At 65.8% G+C, this 17,393-nt stretch overlaps 1 protein-coding gene across 5 annotated transcripts in view; it reads left to right on the forward strand.

Moving 5' to 3' along the window:
* RAI1 (retinoic acid induced 1) overlaps nt 1-17,393 on the forward strand; it is a 106,954-nt gene that overhangs the window by 88,073 nt on the left and 1,488 nt on the right. For 4 of the 5 annotated variants that reach the window (XM_057536427.1, XM_057536431.1, XM_057536429.1 and 1 more), the window contains 3 exons: nt 3,944-9,455; nt 13,180-13,273; nt 17,094-17,143. In XM_057536427.1, the coding sequence (XP_057392410.1) occupies nt 3,960-9,455; nt 13,180-13,273; nt 17,094-17,143 (5,640 nt within the window). In that variant the 5' untranslated portion in view covers nt 3,944-3,959. Of the gene's footprint in view, nt 1-3,279; nt 3,416-3,943; nt 9,456-13,179; nt 13,274-17,093; nt 17,144-17,393 lie in introns of all 5 variants that reach the window. The other variant, XM_057536430.1, reaches the window with a different exon arrangement.

Genomic DNA, 17,393 nt, shown 5'->3' on the forward strand with positions numbered 1-17,393 from the left:
AAAATAGACCCCACAGAAGAGCAGTAAGCCTGACTAACGATCGATCATTTTCATCAAGGTGTCCTATTCAGTACTCATCACCCACAGCACACGGGGAGGTGCAAGGTGGTCCCATCATTCCATTCCTCCCAGGACACCCCCACCCCCGGCCTCCTGACCCAGGTAACTTTCCCCTCCTTCCTTGTTCCCAGGCCTTGAGTGGGTTGGGTTTTAAAGTTTTTTCCCTGCAGCTGCAAGTCAGAAAACCAGGTCATAGAAGAACCTTGGGTGAGTGAGTGGGATGGAGCCAGGGGCCCCAGGGCCCCCGCTGGGGAACCGAAGCTTCCCTCTCGCCCCCTCCCTCCCCGGTCCCCGCGGGAGCTACAGCGGCTCCGGCCCACGCTGGGCCCATTTCCCTGACCGGGGGCCTGGCCCCGGGGGCTAGAGAAGCTGTGGGCCCAGTGAGTTCTCTCTGAGGCTGCCCAGGGGACAGCACTGCCCACGAGTAGATTCCCTACAGTTGGGTGGGGCCCGACCCGGCTTCTGGGGCCACGCAGGTTGCAGAGGGGACCTGGGCACCCCCCTTTCCTTACCGTGCTCCAAGGGGCCTTCCTCTAAAGCGGGAATTCTTGGTGAGGGCCGTCCACGCGGCTGCGGCATCCATCACGAGGAACTGCCCCGTGGGTGGCTCACACGCGGGTCCTGGCCCCTCTGAGCCTCCCCTTTCTCTGTAAAAGGGCAGAACGGTCAAAGCAGTGAGTGTGCAGACGCGGGGTGGGCAGGCACCGCGGGCAAGGCCGCCCCTGCCCCCCACCCCAGCGGGTCCCGCAGCGCCTGTGCGGGGACCGCAGAGCCGTGCTCTTTGCCTGAGAACACGGCTGAGCCCTGGTTCACCTGCTGCCGAAGGCCTTCGGGGGCTGAGGGTGTCTGTGGGACTCGTCACGCCCCCTTTCACGGCCAGGGGAGCAGGGAGACCCGTCGCTGAGCTAGAGGAGTCCCGGGGCACGGGGTGGGCCCTGCGGCCTGGCCCAGCTTTGCGCCGTGTTTCTCCCTGGACCAGGGGCCTGGGCAGGCCAGCTCGCAGGAGTCAGCAGGGAAGCATTGGCGGATCTGGAGCTCAGGACTGACTTCCTCCTCCCTTCTTTTCTCTTCTTCCTTCTTCCTTCCCTCCCAGTTTGGCTAGAACTTGAGATGTGGCCTTGACCAAGTGTCTGGGAGAAGGGGGAGGGGGAGGCTGGTCTGGCCCAGGAGTCCCGTGAAGGTATGTTACTGGGTGCCCTCCCCTGCCCCCCACCCCTTCTCCCTCTAGCAGAACAGAGGCCAGACCCCCAGCCTGCACCCCTCTGCCGCCACCTCTCCTCCCGGGTTCAGAGGTCACCATCTCTCTGCCAAGGGTACCTCTTTCCACCCCCCTCCTGATGCCGCCCACCCCAGCTCTCAGCCTGCCTCTCTCCCGCCTGTCCTTTTCTAGTGCTCTTGAAAACTAATCATAATCATAATAATTAATAACAACAGAGCCCGTGGCAGGCCTGAGGCAGCTCTTAAAGAGGCCGAGCCCCATTTTCTCCTGGCAGAGCTGGCGGGGCCTGGGACCTGGTGGCTCTGAGAGGTGGCCCTTGTTCCTGCACCCCTCCCCTCCCTGTGCCTGGGGTCAGAGGTGGTGCTGGGGTGGCATTTTTGCGTGCCTTCTCCACCAGCCGCTGGGCTTCTCGTATTTTAATTGAACTGTCTTTTCTTAGAGATAGATGCTTTCACCACGTCCAGCTGCTCCTGTGTATTGGAAAACCCGCTGTAATACGGCTCGGTGAAATTAAAAGATGCAGCAGCTGGACTGATTAAACAGGGAAGGGGACAGTGGTCAGAGCACTCTTTTTAAATAATGTTTCTGGTAATGCATTTTCAGAGAATGCGAAAAAATATTAAAAAAAAAAAAAAGCTGTAGAAATGTTAACGATATCCACAAGATACTCAGCGGGAAATGAGAGCGATCTGGGACTAATAAAAGCTGAAATGTAATTTGTGCAGATATACGACGCGCAGCCTTCAGAGTGGGCCTCGGTTTGCGAATTCCGGGCTCATCAGCGAGGCCAGGGAGGGCAGAGCAGAGCGCGGGGACCGCGGCTGACCCCGCCTGCCCGCAGGGGACACCCTGAGCAGAGGCCTCCACCTGCCAGCTCAGGCCTGGGCCGCGGGGAGTGCCCATGTGCGCTGCCCGAGGGCAGGAGGAGCCCTCCCGGCCCCTCCCCCGGGAGCCCCATGGGGGAGGTGCAGGGCTGCCCACCTGGCAGGGAGCCGCCCCAGAACCAAGGCTGGGTCACAGCAGGCACCTCCTGTCGTGTTTGATTCCAGCTGCCAGGATGGACTAAAGTGGGTCAGAAGGGGGGGCTCCTCCGTGTCAGGGCACCTTTGATGAGCCAGGGAGAGGCCATGGCCATGGGGCTGTGACCCGCCCTGTGGGCAGGGGCCGAGCCCTCTCCAGGGTCATGGGCTTCAAGTCCCCGAGTCCGGGCAGCTGACTGCCAAGGGCAGGGAGGTTGGCCTGGGCTGTGCTGACGGGGCTCCTGGGGTCGCCCGGCTGCCCCAGGCTTGACCCCTCCCTGGTCAGCGCCCCGCTCCACCCCCCGGCCACCGCAGGAGGAGGGCATGGAGGTGGGATTTGGGTGAAGAAGGGGTGAGCTGCACCTCTCGGGGGAGCCCCTGTCTCCCTCCACGTGTGCCTGCCCCCCGTTCTGTGCCCCCCCCAGAGCCCTGGAGGCTCGTAGCCCATGGCGAGCCACCCCTTCCTCTCTGGGGTTGGGAACGGGCACTGCGAGGTCCCCTGTGCCCTCCTGGGGGCCTGGGCTGTGCAGGCGAGCGTGGTGTGCGTAAACCTCGTGCCCGGGGACGCAGGCTGACGCCAGCCCTCGCCGTGAGGCCTCCTGAGCCTGGGGCCTCCTCGCTCCTTCCTCCCTCCTCCGAGGGTCTTGGGGGGGGGGCGGGGGGACCATCAGCCCGGACGCTGCAGCGGGCCTGTTACATGAACCCAGTTGTTCTGCCCTGAGGGCACCCCCACCCCCACTCCAGGGTCATTTCCTGACCCCCGATCCTGCTTTGGGGCAGGTCGGACCCTGTGCGCGCCGGCCCCTAAAATCATAAACAGATGGGCTCTCGGCCTGGCCCTGACCCCGTGCAGGCCCCGCCCACCCAGGAGGCCCAGGGCTGCCTCTCACGTGGAGGGACTGCAGCCCTGTCCCCCATCAGCATACACTGCCTCTCTCTGGGCTACATAATCTGTTTATGCACCTACGATATCAAAAATAGGAGGCAGGTGCCGCCGTCCTGCGTTCCTGGGAGCCGAGGAGGGGACATTTTATGCCTACAGTGGCTCGGCAGCCCCTAATCAGCGTCTGCTGGAAGGAACAGACAGATTCCAGATGGCATGGCAGTGATGGAGGAGGTGTGTTTGTGTGTGTGTGTGTGTGTGCGCGCGCGCGCGCGCGCCAGGCCTTGGTGAGTGGCTTCTGGGGCAGGGGCAAGCTGTCCCCAGCCCCCCGCACGCTGGGTCACGCCTGAACACTGCTGCGCTGGGGCTAGCTTACGGGATCCAGCAGCCCCAGGGGACCAGGGGAGCGGGAATTGCCCTGCTAAATGATTTTGAAATGGCAGGGAAGGGCTGTGGGGGAGGGAGGGGGGAGCCGGCCGGGGGTGGGGGGGCAGCTCCCCAGCGACCTAGCGCCCGGCAGCCGGGTCGCACCTCCCTCCTCGGTGGCCTCCCCGTACCCATCCCTGTCGGAGCGGGAATTACAGAGCACACGTCCCTGACACAGAAGTTGTCAATATGTGCACAGCTGGTGGGGAGGCTGCGGGAGCGGGCAGGGCAGGGAGGGGGGCCGGCTCTCCGAGGGAGAGGAAATGGCTCGTCTGAATCGCTCTCCCTCTGCCCCTCCCCTCCCCGCCCTCCCTCTCGCCCTTTCTCTTTTCACAGATAACCAGCCCGAGTCATGCAGTCTTTTCGAGAAAGGTGTGGTTTCCATGGCAAACAGCAGACCTACCAGCAGACCTCACAGGAGACATCTCGCCTGGAGAATTACCGGCAGCCGAGTCAGGCTGGGCTGAGCTGCGACCGGCAGCGTCTGCTGACCAAGGACTATTACGGCCCGCAGCCCTTCCCCAGCTACGAGGGCGGCACCGGCACGCCCGCCACAGCGCGCGCCAGCAAAGGCCTGTCCTCTCCGCAGGCCCCGCAGGGGAGGCCGTCCTTCGCGGGCTACGCCGTCCAGGACGGCAGCCCCTACCCCGGCCGCTACTCGGGGGAGGAGGGCCTGCAGGCCTGGGGGGCACCGCAGCCGCCACCCCCGCAGCCGCAGCCCCTGCCAGGGGCGGTGAGCAAATATGACGAGAACCTGATGAAAAAGACAGCAGCGCCCCCCGCCCGGCAGTACCCAGAGCAGGGCGCCCAGCTGCCCTTTCGGACTCACACCCTCCACGTCCAGCAGCAGCTGCCGCAGCCCCCGCAGCCCCTGGCGTACCCCAAGCTCCAAAGGCAGAAGCCCCAGAACGACCTCGCCTCACCCCTGCCCTTCCCCCCGGGCAGCCACTTCCCCCAGCACTCCCAGTCCTTCCCCGTCTCCTCCACCTACTCCTCCCCCGGCCAGGGCGGCGGGCAGGGGGCCCACTCCTACAAGAGCTGCACTGCCCCGTCCACCCAGCCCCACGACAGGCCGCTGACCGCCAACGCCGGCCTGGCCCCGGGCCAGCGGGTCCCAAGCCTTCACACCTACCAGCCTGGGCGCCTCAGCTACGAGCCACAGAAGCAGCAGCAGCAAGCCCTCCAGAGCCGCCACCACGCCCAGGAAGCCCTCCACTACCAAAACCTCACCAAGTACCAACACTACGGGCAGCAAGGCCCAGGCTACTGCCAGCCGGACGTGGCCATCAGGACCCCGGAGCAATACTACCAGACCTTCAGCCCCGGCTCCAGCCACTCGCCCGCTCGCTCCGTGGGCCGCTCCCCTTCCTACAGCTCCACCCCGTCGCCGCTGATGCCCAACATGGAGAACTTTCCCTACAACCAGCAGCCGCTCGGCCCTGGAGCCTTCCCCGCCGGTCTCGCGGACCACAGCCACTTCATGCCCCTGCTCAACCCCTCCCCGACGGACGCCGCCGGCTCCGTGGACGCCCAGGCCGCCAACTGCAAGGCCCTGCAGAAGGACAAGCTTCCCGAGAGCCTGCTGTCGGACCTCAGCCTGCACAGCCTCACGGCGCTGACCTCACAGGTGGAGAACATCTCCAACACCGTGCAGCAGCTGCTGCTCTCCAAGGCGGCCGTGCCCCAGAAGAAGGGCGTCAAGAGCCTGGCGGCCCGGACCCCGGAGCAGCACAAAAGCCAGCACTGCAGCCCCGAGGGCAGTGGCTACTCAGCCGAGCCTGCAGGCACGCCGCTGTCGGAGCCGCTGAGCAGCACACCCCAGTCCACGCACGCCGAGCCGCCCGAGGCCGACTACCTGAGCGGCTCTGAGGACCCGCTGGAGCGCGGCTTCCTCTACTGCAGCCAGGCCCGCGGCAGCCCCGCCAGGGTCCACGGCGGCTCCAAGGCCAAGCCCGAGTCCGTGTCCACCTGCTCCGTGACTTCACCCGACGACATGTCCACCAAGTCCGACGACTCCTTCCAGAGCCTGCACGGCGGCCTGCCGCTGGACAGCTTCTCCAAGCTTGTGGCTGGCGAGCGGGACTGCCCGCGCCTGCTGCTGAGCGCCCTGGCGCAGGAGGACCTGGCCTCCGAGATCCTGGGGCTGCAGGAGGCCATCGGCGAGAAGGCCGACAAGGTCTGGGCCGAGGCGCCCGGCCTGGCCAAGGACACCAGCAAGCCACCCTTCTCGCTGGAGAACCACAGCGCCTGCTTGGACCCCGTGGCCAAGGGTGCGTGGCCGCGGCCGGGGGAGCAGGAGGCCCTGCCCGAGGCCCTGCAGCTGGAAAAGGGCGGCGGCACCAAGGACTTCGGCCCGGGGCTGTTCGAAGATCCCTCCGTGGGCTTCGCCACCCCTGACCCCAAGAAGACAACTGGTCCCCTCTCCTTTGGCGCCAAGCCCACCCTGGGGGCCGCCACCTCGGACCCCGCCACGGCGGCTTTCGACTGCTTCCCAGACACGACCACCGCCAGCTCGGCGGACAGCGCCAATCCCTTCGCCTGGCCCGAGGAGAACCTGGGGGACGCCTGTCCCCGGTGGGGGCTGCACCCCAGCGAGCTCGCCAAGGGTCTGGAGCAGGGCGGGAAGGCCGCCGACAGTGTCGGCCAGGAGGACGCCCGCGAGGCTTCGGCCTGCCTGGGCTTCCAGGAGGAGCAGCCCTCGGGGGAGAAGGCCGTGATGCCCCGGGACTCCCAGCAGGAGGAGGGGGGCGGGGTGAAGGAGGAGGCGGGCGGGCTGCTGCAGTGTCCCGAGGTGGGCAAGGCCGACCGGTGGCTGGAGGACAGCCGGCACTGCTGCTCCGCCGCCGACTTCGGGGACCTCCCGCTGCTGCCGCCCGCCGGCAGGAAAGAGGACTTGGAGGCGGAGGAGTACTCGTCTCTGTGCGAGCTCCTGGGCAGCCCCGAGCAGAGGCCGGGCGTGCAGGAGCCACTGTCGCCCAAGGCCCCGCTGCTGTGTGGCAAGGAGGAGGTGGAGGCGGTGCTGGACCCCAAGGCCGGCTGGGGCTCCCCGTGCGCCCTCTCTGGCGAGGCCGTCATCCTGCTGGGCCCCACCGTGGGCACTGAGTCCAAGGTCCAGAGCTGGTTTGAGTCCTCCCTCTCCCACATGAAGCCAGGGGAGGAGGGGCCCGAGGGGGCGCTGGCTCCGGGGGATCCCACCGCCCTGGCGCCGGAAGCCTCCCTGACCCAGAAGCCGAACAAGCCCGCTGTGCCCGAAGCGCCCATCGCCAAGAAGGAGCCTGTGCCTCGCGGCAAAAGCTTACGGAGCCGGCGGGTGCACCGGGGGCTGCCCGAGGCCGAGGACTCCCCGTGCAGGGCCCCGGCGCTGCCCAAAGACCTGCTGCTCCCTGAGTCGTGCACGGGGCCCCCCCAGGGACAGATGGAAGGGGCGGGGGCCCCAGGCCGGGGGACCTCAGAAGGGCTCCCCAGGATGTGCACCCGCTCCTTCACGGCCCTGAGTGAGCCCCGCACGCCCGGACCCCCGGGCCTGCCCACCACCCCTGCCCCCCCAGACAAGCTGGGAGGCAAGCAGCGAGCTGCCTTCAAGTCGGGCAAGCGGGTGGGGAAGCCCTCCCCCAAGGCCGCATCCAGCCCCAGCAACCCGGCCGCCCTGCCCGTGGCCTCCGACAGTAGCCCCATGGGCTCCAAGACCAAGGAGACAGACTCGCCGGATGCACCAGGCAAAGACCAGCGCTCGATGATCCTCCGGTCCCGCACCAGGACCCAGGAGGCCTTCCACTGCAAGCGGCGGCGGGCCTCGGAGAGCCGGGTCCCCAACTGCCGCGCCGCCAAGAAGCTCCTCGCCAACAACCACCTGCCCGCCACGTTCAAGGTCGCCGGTAGCCCCCAGAAGGAGGGCAGGGCGGGCCAACGGGCGAGGGTCCCCAAGCCTGGTGCAGGCGGCAAGCTCTCCGATCGGCCCCTCCACGCCCTCAAGAGGAAGTCGGCCTTCATGGCGCCTGTCCCCACCAAGAAGCGCAACCTGGTCTTACGCAGCGGCAGCACCAGCGGGGACACGAAGGAGGAGGGGGCCGAGGGCTCTCCCACCCTCTTCAAGAGGATGACGTCTCCCAAGAAGGCCAAGCCCACCAAGGGCAACAGTGAGCCCACGGCAAAGCTGCCGCCCCCGGAGACCCCTGACGCCAGCCTGAAGCTGGCCTCACGGGCGTCCGTCCAGGGGGCCATGAAGACCAAGGTGCTGCCCCCCCGGAAAGGCCGGGGCCTGAAGCTGGAGGCCATCGTGCAGAAGATCACCTCACCCAGCCTGAAAAAGTTCGCGTGCAGAGCACCAGGGGCCCCTCCCGGGAATCCTGTGAGCCCATCCCTCCCCGAGAAGGACCGTGGGCTCAAGAGCGCAGGGGGCAGCCCGCTGGGGGCAGAAGAAGGTCTCTTAAACGTGAGCACTGGGCAGAAGTTCCCAGCAGCTTTGGGGGCTGATCCGTTATGCAGAAATCCAACCAACAGATCCTTAAAAGGCAAACTCGTGAACAGTAAGAAACTGTCCTCGACCGACAGTTTCAAAACTGAGGCCTTCACGTCCCCAGAGGGCCTGCTGCCTGGGGGCACTGCCCTGGCACCTAAGAAGAGAAGCCGGAAAGGCAGGGCTGGAGCCCTCGGACTCCCCAAAGGCTCCCTGGAGAAGAGGCCTCATCTCGGCCCAGCTCTGCTCCTGACGGCCAGCAGCATGCAGGGGGGCAGCGAGGACAGCTCTGGCGGAGGTGGCAAGAAGCCAAAGACGGAGGAGCTGGGGCTGGCCTCCCAGCCCCCTGAGGGCCGGCCTTGCCAGCCCCAGGTGAGGGCACAGAAGCAGCCTGGCCACGCCAACTACAGCAGCTATTCCAAGCGGAAGCGCCTGACGCGGGGCCGGGCCAGGAACGCCACCACCTCACCCTGTAAGGGGCGTGCCAAGCGGCGGCGGCAGCAGCAGGTGCTGCCCCTGGATCCCGCAGAGCCTGAAATCCGCCTCAAATATATTTCCTCCTGCAAGCGGCTGCGAGCAGACAGCCGCACCCCCGCCTTCTCGCCCTTCGTGCGGGTGGAGAAGCGGGATGCGTTCACCACTGTATGCACTGTTGTCAACTCCCCCGGAGAGGAGCCCAAGCCCCACAGGAAGCCTTCCTCCTCCTCTTCATCCTCTTGCTCCTTTTCCTTGGACGCGGCCGGGGCCTCCCTAGCCACGCTCCCTGGAGGCTCCATCCTGCAGCCTCGGCCCTCCCTACCCCTCTCCTCCACCATGCATCTGGGGCCCGTGGTCTCCAAGGCCCTGAGTACCTCTTGCCTTGTTTGCTGCCTCTGCCAAAACCCGGCCAACTTCAAGGACCTCGGGGACCTCTGTGGGCCCTACTACCCCGGACACTGCCTCCCCAAAAAGAAGCCAAAACTCAAGGAGAAGGTGCGGCCAGAGGGCACCTGTGAGGAGGCCTCACTGCCTCTTGAGAGGACACTCAAAGGCCTCGAGTGCCCAGCTGCCGCCGCCGCCGCCACCGCCACCGCCGCCACCGGGAAGCCCCCCAGGCCTGACGGCCCAGCCGATCCGGCCAAGCAGGGCTCCCTGCGCACCAGCGCCCGGGGCCTATCCCGGCGGCTGCAGAGTTGCTACTGCTGTGACGGTCGGGGGGAAGGTGGTGAAGAGACAACCCCAGCTGACAGGAGCCGCAAGCACGAGTGCAGCAAGGAGCTGCCGGCAGAGCCTGGTGGGGACACGCAGGAGCACTGGGTGCACGAGGCCTGTGCCGTGTGGACGGGCGGGGTCTACCTGGTGGCCGGGAAGCTCTTTGGGCTGCAGGAGGCCATGAAGGTGGCCATGGACATGGTAAGAGGCCAGCCCAGCCGGGTGGGGACCTCGGGTTCTGCAGGCAGGCAGGCCATCTCTCTAATGCTACAGTCTGGCCCAAACATACCACAATCACAAGTGAATACGTGGGGAGCTCAGCCGGAGTGTGGAGGCATTCTCCAGGCTGAGGCAGGACGCACCCGCCCACCCCCGCCCCAGACCTCCCGCTGTGGCCCCTTAGTGCCTGCTCGGCCCCGCACCCACCACACACGCCCTCGGCCGCTTCCGGCTGCAGCACGCCCCACCCAAGCCCCCCAGCACCCCTGCTCACCTCATCTGCTGAGATGCTCAGGCCCCAGAACTGCACATCGGGGGGCTGCCTCCGTGGCCTCTGAGGTGCAGCGGGGCCTGCGGGGGAAGAGCCTCTCCAGCAACAGCTGGCTGGATCGTGAGCCCTTCGGGGCAGGGCGGTCCAGGAACCTCTCCTGCGAGGCCCCAAAACGTCCCCTGAGGAACTGCAGTCGCCGAGGGCTTGGTTTAGGTCCCAGCGCTGCCCCTCGCTGTGTCTCCAAGAATATAACCTAACCTCTCTGTGCCTCCGTTTTCTTATCTCTAAAGTGGGCATGATAGTCCCCTGTGGAGGGGCCCTGAGGATTATGTGCGTTCACGCCCATAAAGTTATTACAGCCGTGCCTGGCCCGTCCACGTGCTCCGTGACTATCTCCTGGGGCCAGTGACAGCGGCGGCCAGCCGGATGACACTGGCATGTCGTCTCAGCAGTGTGACCATTACTCCGATCACCGCGGGGACCCCCGATCCCCTCACTCCCTGCTGCCCGGGGGTGGGGTGGGACTCAGCACTCTCTCCTGCGGCCCGTGCTCCTGCCCACTGCCCTGTGCCCACCCCACCTGTTCCCTCTGGGTACCCGCCCCCCCCCCCCGCCCCCGCCACACGGAGCAGCCCTGTGCTGGGCTGGGGGGCGCCACTGGGCTGCCCACACCTCCCTGTTTCCGGCGCCTGACCCTCTCCATGCCGGGTCCTCCAGCCTGACAGCAGCCCCAAGACCTGGAGCCCTCACCTTTACCGCCTCCGGTCTCCTCCCCTCCCTCCTGTGTGTCTGCTTCTCTTCCTCATCACTGCCTCCTTCCCAGCGGCTCTGAAATAGGTTCAGGTGTCTCCTGCCATTAAAAGATAATACCAAACGCTCAGATCACCAGGCCAGCTGGCGGCCACCTGCGGCCTCCCGAAAGTGTCCCCGGCCCGCTCTGCCGGGCTGCACTGCTTCTGCACCTTGTCCGAGCGCAGGGGGCCAACCCCCTCTTTACCAGGTCACCTGTTCCAGGCGCTTTGGTCTCACCTCACTGCACCAACCTCCTATTGGCCTGTGGAGGAAGCCGGGGGTCCGAGTGGCCTTGTGGTTTCCTGGCGTCACGCGGCTGTTACATAACGGAGCTGGAAATTGGCCCGGTCGCCCCATCTCTGCCCGCTGTGCCATCCTCCAAAAATGGTCCAGCGGCCTCGCACCCTGGGAGCATCCCTGGGAAGGTCAGAACAGGGGTGGTCACCGGCCGCCCTGCCAGAGAGGTGGTCCCAGGCCAGGCAGGGGCTGGCAGCCTGGCAAGCCTCAGAGGGGCTCGTTAAAACAGCACCCGCACCTGGAGGACACCCTGGAAAGACGGGCGGGGTCTGGGGCTTCCCAGGTCATGGTTCAGCCCCTACCCACTGACAAGCCCAGACCTCCGTGGGCCGCCCGCCCGCCGAGGCCCTTTCTGCCTCAGAGCGTGGTGGTAGCGTGCAGCCTTGGAGTCAGGCAGACCCCGGTTCCAATCCCAGCTCTGCCCCAAGAGCCAATTCCATGACCCCAGCAAGTCACTGTCCTCCGGGAGCCTCAGGGCGCCGAAGCCCGTCAGCAGGGTGGGGCTGCGGGGACGGCCGGACCCCTGCCTTCACCCCCATCAGCACCCTGGCTCTCTGCAGGAACAGAACTTCTGCGCAGGCCCTCGGGGGCACCCCTCTTCCTTCCGTGTCCCTTCCTGGGTGCCCCTACACACCTGCCTGCCCTGAGCCGTGCTGTGCCCACCTCCAGGGACCTCAGTTTCCTAGTCTGCCCAGAGGCTACCTCTCCCCGCAAACTCCCAGGTCCCCCATCACCCACCCAGGGGAACACCTCAGAACGTGGGCGCTGGGGTCGGAAGGGCCCGAGGCCTCTCCGTACCTCCATTTCTCCACATCTAAAATGCCTGTCTCAAGGGTTTGGGGGCCTCAGTGCAGGCGGGGTGGCGTGAGGCTGTCACCAGAGGAGCCCACTGTCACTGTTTAGCCATCAAGGGCCACTGTGGGTGGGACACTTGGGCCCGGTCTGGGGGCCACTCCTGCCCCATCACACCTTTGCCCCAGAGCCCTAGGAGGCTCAGTCCTGACCAGAAGGAAGCTGCCATCCAGAGGCAATGAATGTTCCAGACCGACCCCCAGCCCCCATTCTGTAGCTCCCACCCCAGCTCGGCTCCAGAAGGAGCATTCCCAGGCATTTCTCAGGCTAGACCCAGGAAGAGTGGGAGAAGACTCATCCCTGGCCTCCCACCTGCTGGGGGTGGGGTCCCCATCAGTCCCTGGCATGCGAAGGAGCCCATCCCTGCCCCCCACCCCGAGCAGTGAGGCACCATGACCGCCAGCTTGTGCCTCAGCTGGGTTGCTGAGCTCAAAGCCCGTCCAGCTTCTCTTGAGCTGTGTGCCCTCGGGCAAGTTACTCGGCTTTTCTGAGCTCTTGTCCCTCACCTGTATAAAACAAAGTCATGCTGACGCCATCGGGGTGTTCTGAGGAGGCGGCCTCCACATGTGCCTGGTGTGTCACGAACCGCAGTTACTGGTTTCAGTGGCTTAGCCTCTGGGCGGGGGCCTGCACCCCTCCCCTCCCCTCACTCCCCCGCTGCACAGGGGGTCTGCGGGATCTGGGGACCAGCCTGCCCCTTCCCAGGCCTCAGGTTTTGCTTCCAAGGGGCTTCCTGGCATGGCCATCCTGTCCTGGCACCTACCCCTGCAGGCAGCTGGGCCCAACCTGGGGCAGCCCCCAAGCTCAGACCACGGTTTTGGCTTTTGAGAGGCTGAGTGGGCAAGCTGCCGTGCCGGCCGGCCTAGGGTTTACATGAACCCCGCGTTCAGGCACCGGCTGTTTCCTCCTCCCGGGTCCTGGGCAGGGGGTGAACGGCCTCTCCGAGACTAGAGGCATCCGACTCTGGGTCCAGTGCTTGTTCTGCCCCCCCGGAAAGGGTAGGAAACGACACTTACCACCTTCACCTGGAGTGAAGTGGCGTCCATGAAAGCTGCCCACCCGGAGGCTGTGGGGAGGAGCTGGCAGGCGAGGGCACAGCCGGGCGGTGACTGGCCCTGTGCGTGGTCATCCACTGGGCACACGGAGTTGCTCATTGAATCTTCATGACTGTCCCATAAGGCAGGCGCTGTCCCCATTGTACGGAAGAGGCGGGAAGAGCTGAGTTGCTTGGCTGAGGTCACGCGGTGCACGCTGGCTGAGCCGGGGCTCACCCGGGCCTGCGGGATGCCGAGGCTTACCCACAGGATGCTTGTTTTCCCGCCCCAAGAGCTCCGCCCACCCAAGGTGCCAGGCCGGCGGCTGCCACAGAACCAACCCTGTGGACGTCCGTTCTGAGCCTCCCTCCAGCTGCCTTTCCAGGGCCCCCTGGGAGGAAGGGGTGGGGGCCGGGCCCCTCGGCTGCAGACTCACCTGTCTTCCCTCTCTCCTCGCCAGACTTGTTCCAGCTGCCAAGAAGCCGGGGCCACCATTGGGTGCTGCCACAAAGGATGCATCCACACCTACCATTACCCGTGTGCCAGCGATGCGGGTAAGAGCCAGCCCGAGGGGACCGAAGGTCGGGGGACGCAGGCACAGCTCCTTGAACTGGCCCCACTTGACCCACTGGCTTCCCTCTTCTCCTGCCCCAGCAATTCTTTACCTCCTCATGTCTCTGGGCTGGGCCCTGTGCTGGGCAGTGCTGGTGACAAGGAGACACATCAGTCCCCAGCCACCTGCTGGAGGAGTGGCCAGAAGCACAAACTACAAAGTGGAAAGCTGCATGTGAGCTGCCACTGCCGAGGGGTGCCTACAGCTGGGGAGGGTCTCAGGCCTCCAAGAGCAGGGCTACTGGGCTGGGCCTTGGAAAAAGGCTGAATAGGAGTTCACTGGCTTAGAGAAAAAGGAGAAAAGATAGTTCAGTAACAAAAACTGAGTGAGATTCCGGAAGGAGAGGAAGTTCAAGACAGACTCCCCCTGGCTCCACGGCACAGCCGTGGGAGGTTTAAGCAGGACGGTGGGCCCTGGAGTCAGGACCAGGCTCCCCTCACCTGCCCCGTTCTCTCCACTCCCTCGCTCACTTGACCCGCGGGCACTTATCGAGCACCTACCATCACCAGGCAGGTGGCATACTGACGGCCTGGGCCAGAGAGCCCGGAGCCCCCGATCCTGGCGGCATGCTTCAGGTGTGGACTGGGTGAGTCCACCGATGTCTCTGCACTCGGTCCCCCACCTGTGAAGCGGAGGTTAGAGACATGTCTTCTTTCTGCAGCTGTCTGGAGCAGGGAGTGAGATCACAAGCACGGCCCGGAAAGGGCAGCCCCGGTCCGATTTGGGGGGCAGCCCCGGTCCGAGTTGGGGGCAGCCCCCTGCTGCCCTGGAAGAGGGGGAGGTTATCACGACCCTGTCGCACGACGACAGGGCAGAGGCCTCTCCTGGCAGGACCCTCCCTGCTCCCACTGCCCGGGGACCCCTCTTCCCACCTGAATGCCAGCTCCTGGCATCAGCCCGCACCGAGCCGCCCCCAGGAGCACACACGGGACTGAGTGGCGACGGTTCCTTGGCGAGGGCTGAGGCGCTAGCACCTCAGGGAGGGAGCCCGCTGGAGCAGGACACGGGGCTGCTCTGGCTCCACACCCTGCCCCGAGGGCCGTGGGAACCGGATTTTAATGTGGACTCCGCCACTTCACCAGACCCAGGGCCTGACCTCCAGGAACAGGTGCCGCAGGCTGCAGCTCTCCTCCCGCAGCGATTAGGTTCGCGCCTGCGCTCTGCCGGCCCCGCGCCAGGCCTCACGCTGTCCCCAGCGGCACCTTCACAGACAGGCTGCCTTACCCGTGGCCACAGCGCTGCAGGAACAGGGCCGGGGGGTGACTCACTGTCTGGCCGGCTCCACGTCCTGTGCGCTGTCCCCTCCGGTGTTGCAGCTTCCCAGCCTCCTGGGGGGCTCATGTCTCAGTGGGACAGACAGGAAAACCTTGATCCTTGCCTAAAGTTATGGAGACCAGATAAGGAGAGACTGTGAGCTGAGAGAGAGATCCATCCTGAGTTGGGAGGGAATCCAGGAGGGCTTCTAGGAGGAGGTGACATTGGAGCCAGTCCTCAAGAGGTCAAGGGAGGTGGGCAGGAGCTGGCTTGTGGTGGGACATATATACCAGGCTTGGAGCGATACAAACTGTTTCCAGTGATGTCTTTGAGGGACTCCCCATATAGGAGGGCTCTCTGTAGGGCCGCAGGGGGCAGATGAGATGCCGGCCTGAGCAGAGCTGTGACGGAGCCCTGAATTCCAGGGAGAGGGGCTGCGGGTGCAGATGGAGCCTGTGCCTCAGAGGCTTTGTAAACACAGGAAGCAGGGCCATGCTGGGAGGAGGGGGGAGAGGGAGGCGGCCAGCGTCCCCAGGCCAGCGAGCAGGCCCGAGGCAGGGCAGGCTGTGCCACTAGTGTATTAGCCACCGGACCTTCCAGGCCCAGCCTCCAGCATGTCTCAGGAGGGTGCGTGGGGGCTGCTGGGCCCTGCCGCATGCCAGGCTGAGCTCACCCAGGTGGCCGTGGTCAGCCAGCAGCTCAGCTGAGGCTGGTGGACCCAGACGAGCTGGGGCCCCAGCTGGGCCAGCTCCTCTCTGCTCTGCATGGTCTCCCCACTCCAGCAGACCCAGCTGGGCAGCCCCCTCTCTCCTTCACAGAGGGGCTGCGCAGGGCCGGGTTGGGGGGTGGTTAATCCCCACACGTGCAGCTCCCTTTAGGGTTGAACTTGAGGCATCTGCCTAAGGGGTGGAGGGTTTGGCAGAGCCCGGAGGAGGCGGTGTGGGGGAAGGGCATGGAGGGGGTACAGTGGCCAGAGAAGGGGGCAGAACTAGTGAGCCTAGCAGCCACGGGGGAGGGGGACCCAGCTCCAGGCAGCAGGGGGGGCGGGGGGAAGCCAGGGAGTGAGCTGGGCAGGCAGGAGCTCCCGGCAGGCACCCAGCCCCTCGTCAGCACCTTGCACCTGCCCGACCCGGGTCCGGAAGTGCGGTTCTTCGTGGGGCTCTCCAGGGGTCTGGGCCGGGCCCTCAGACCGCGGGGCAACAGAGCTGCCCAGGCCCACTGACCCTACGCCCTCTGTTAGGCAGCCCACATTGGAGCTAGCAGAGCGAGCACCAGGCCCCGGGCCGCTTTGTCAGCTGGGCCCTGGCTCCCCAAGTGCAGACACCAGCAGAGGGGCCGGGGGTGGGTGACTGGCCCTCCCTCCCCACGTCCAGAGTGGCTACTGGGGGCGGCTGAGCATGATGTCTCTGGAAGTGCCACCCCCCCCCCCAACTCTTTGCTTCCAGAGCCCCAAGCCCTTGACTGTAGGGCCCGCGGGGCGGGGGCCCCGTGGGTGCAGCGGGCCAGGGTTCAGGCCAGTGCTCTGCCGAGTATGACCCAGGACGGCGTCGGGCTTACTTGAGCGTAGGGAGGGGGAAAACATGAGCCGCCTCAGACCTACGGCAGTTTCCAGGTCTGAGACCCCGGCTCTGGAGGCTACCCAGCCCTGCTTCCCACCTGCGCTGCCTCTAGCTGCCACTGTCCCGGTGCCGCGGCAGAGCCACCCCCAGTGCTACGAGGACTGGCTTGGCTGTTTGTGGGTCTGGGGTTTGTTCAGAACAGCGGCCCACAGGCAGGGGAGGGAGGGGGATGAGCCCAGAAGAGGTCCAGGGGGTGACGTGAGGGGACTCCAGGGGGAAAAGCCAGGGCCTCCCTAGGTGGCAGCAGGCAGGGCAGTGGGGCCTGCTCGGCCATTCTCTGCTCCCCCAGAGCGGACAGTGCCATGGGCACTCCAGTACCTGCTAAGATTCACTCAGACCCGGGACCTCCATCCCCTCCTCTCTCTGCCCCAGTGCTCAGGTCAGCCTGCCCGGCTAGGCCCCCACGGGAACAAGCCCACAGCAGACACACAGGAGCAGTGGGCGGGACGCCCATTTTACAGATGTGAGGACCAAGGCTCAGAGAAGTGGCTGGGGCTGGAATCCAGACCTGTGGCCGCACGGCCCAGTCCCAGTTGGTCAACACACGTTCACTGAGCACCCCCTGGGTGTCAAGGCCTACCTAGGGGCTGGGACCGGACCACCAGGAGGGAGTGACCAGTGTGGCCCAGCAAAGCACAGCAGGGGAGGGCGAGGGGGAGAGGCTTCCCCATGACAAAAGGGGGTTCCAGGGGGAGGGGAAAGGAGAGTAAAGGACAGATAGGCCAGCGGGGCTGGAGGGCTGACGGAGTTCGGATTGGGTCGGATTTCAAGCAGAGGCTGACTTACTCTTTGAAAAAAAACCCTGCAGCTGAGGGCGTCCGGGGCGGTGGGCCCCCTCCCGGCCGGACAAGACGCCGTTCTGACCGCACGAACTTCTCTTGCTCACAGGTTGCATATTCATCGAAGAGAACTTTTCTTTGAAATGCCCCAAACATAAGGTGGGTGACCGCGAGCCTCCCCTGGAGGGGCCCAGGCTGGAGAGGAGCCCCCGGCGCGAGGCTGCCGCCTCCGGGCGGACCAGGCGGGGGCGGGTCGGCACGCACGGGCCCCGGGCCACTTATACACCCCCGCACGTGCGGGAGGCGGGGCCAGCCCAGGGCGGGGCGGGGCACGCGGACCGGCCTACAGGCAAAGCCGCAGGTGGGGCCTCGCTCTGGAGGCGCGGGCGGGGTCGGGGCTGAGGAGCGG

The sequence above is a fragment of the Balaenoptera acutorostrata genome, chromosome 20 (genome assembly GCF_949987535.1).
Source record: "Balaenoptera acutorostrata chromosome 20, mBalAcu1.1, whole genome shotgun sequence".
NCBI lineage: Eukaryota > Metazoa > Chordata > Mammalia > Artiodactyla > Balaenopteridae > Balaenoptera > Balaenoptera acutorostrata.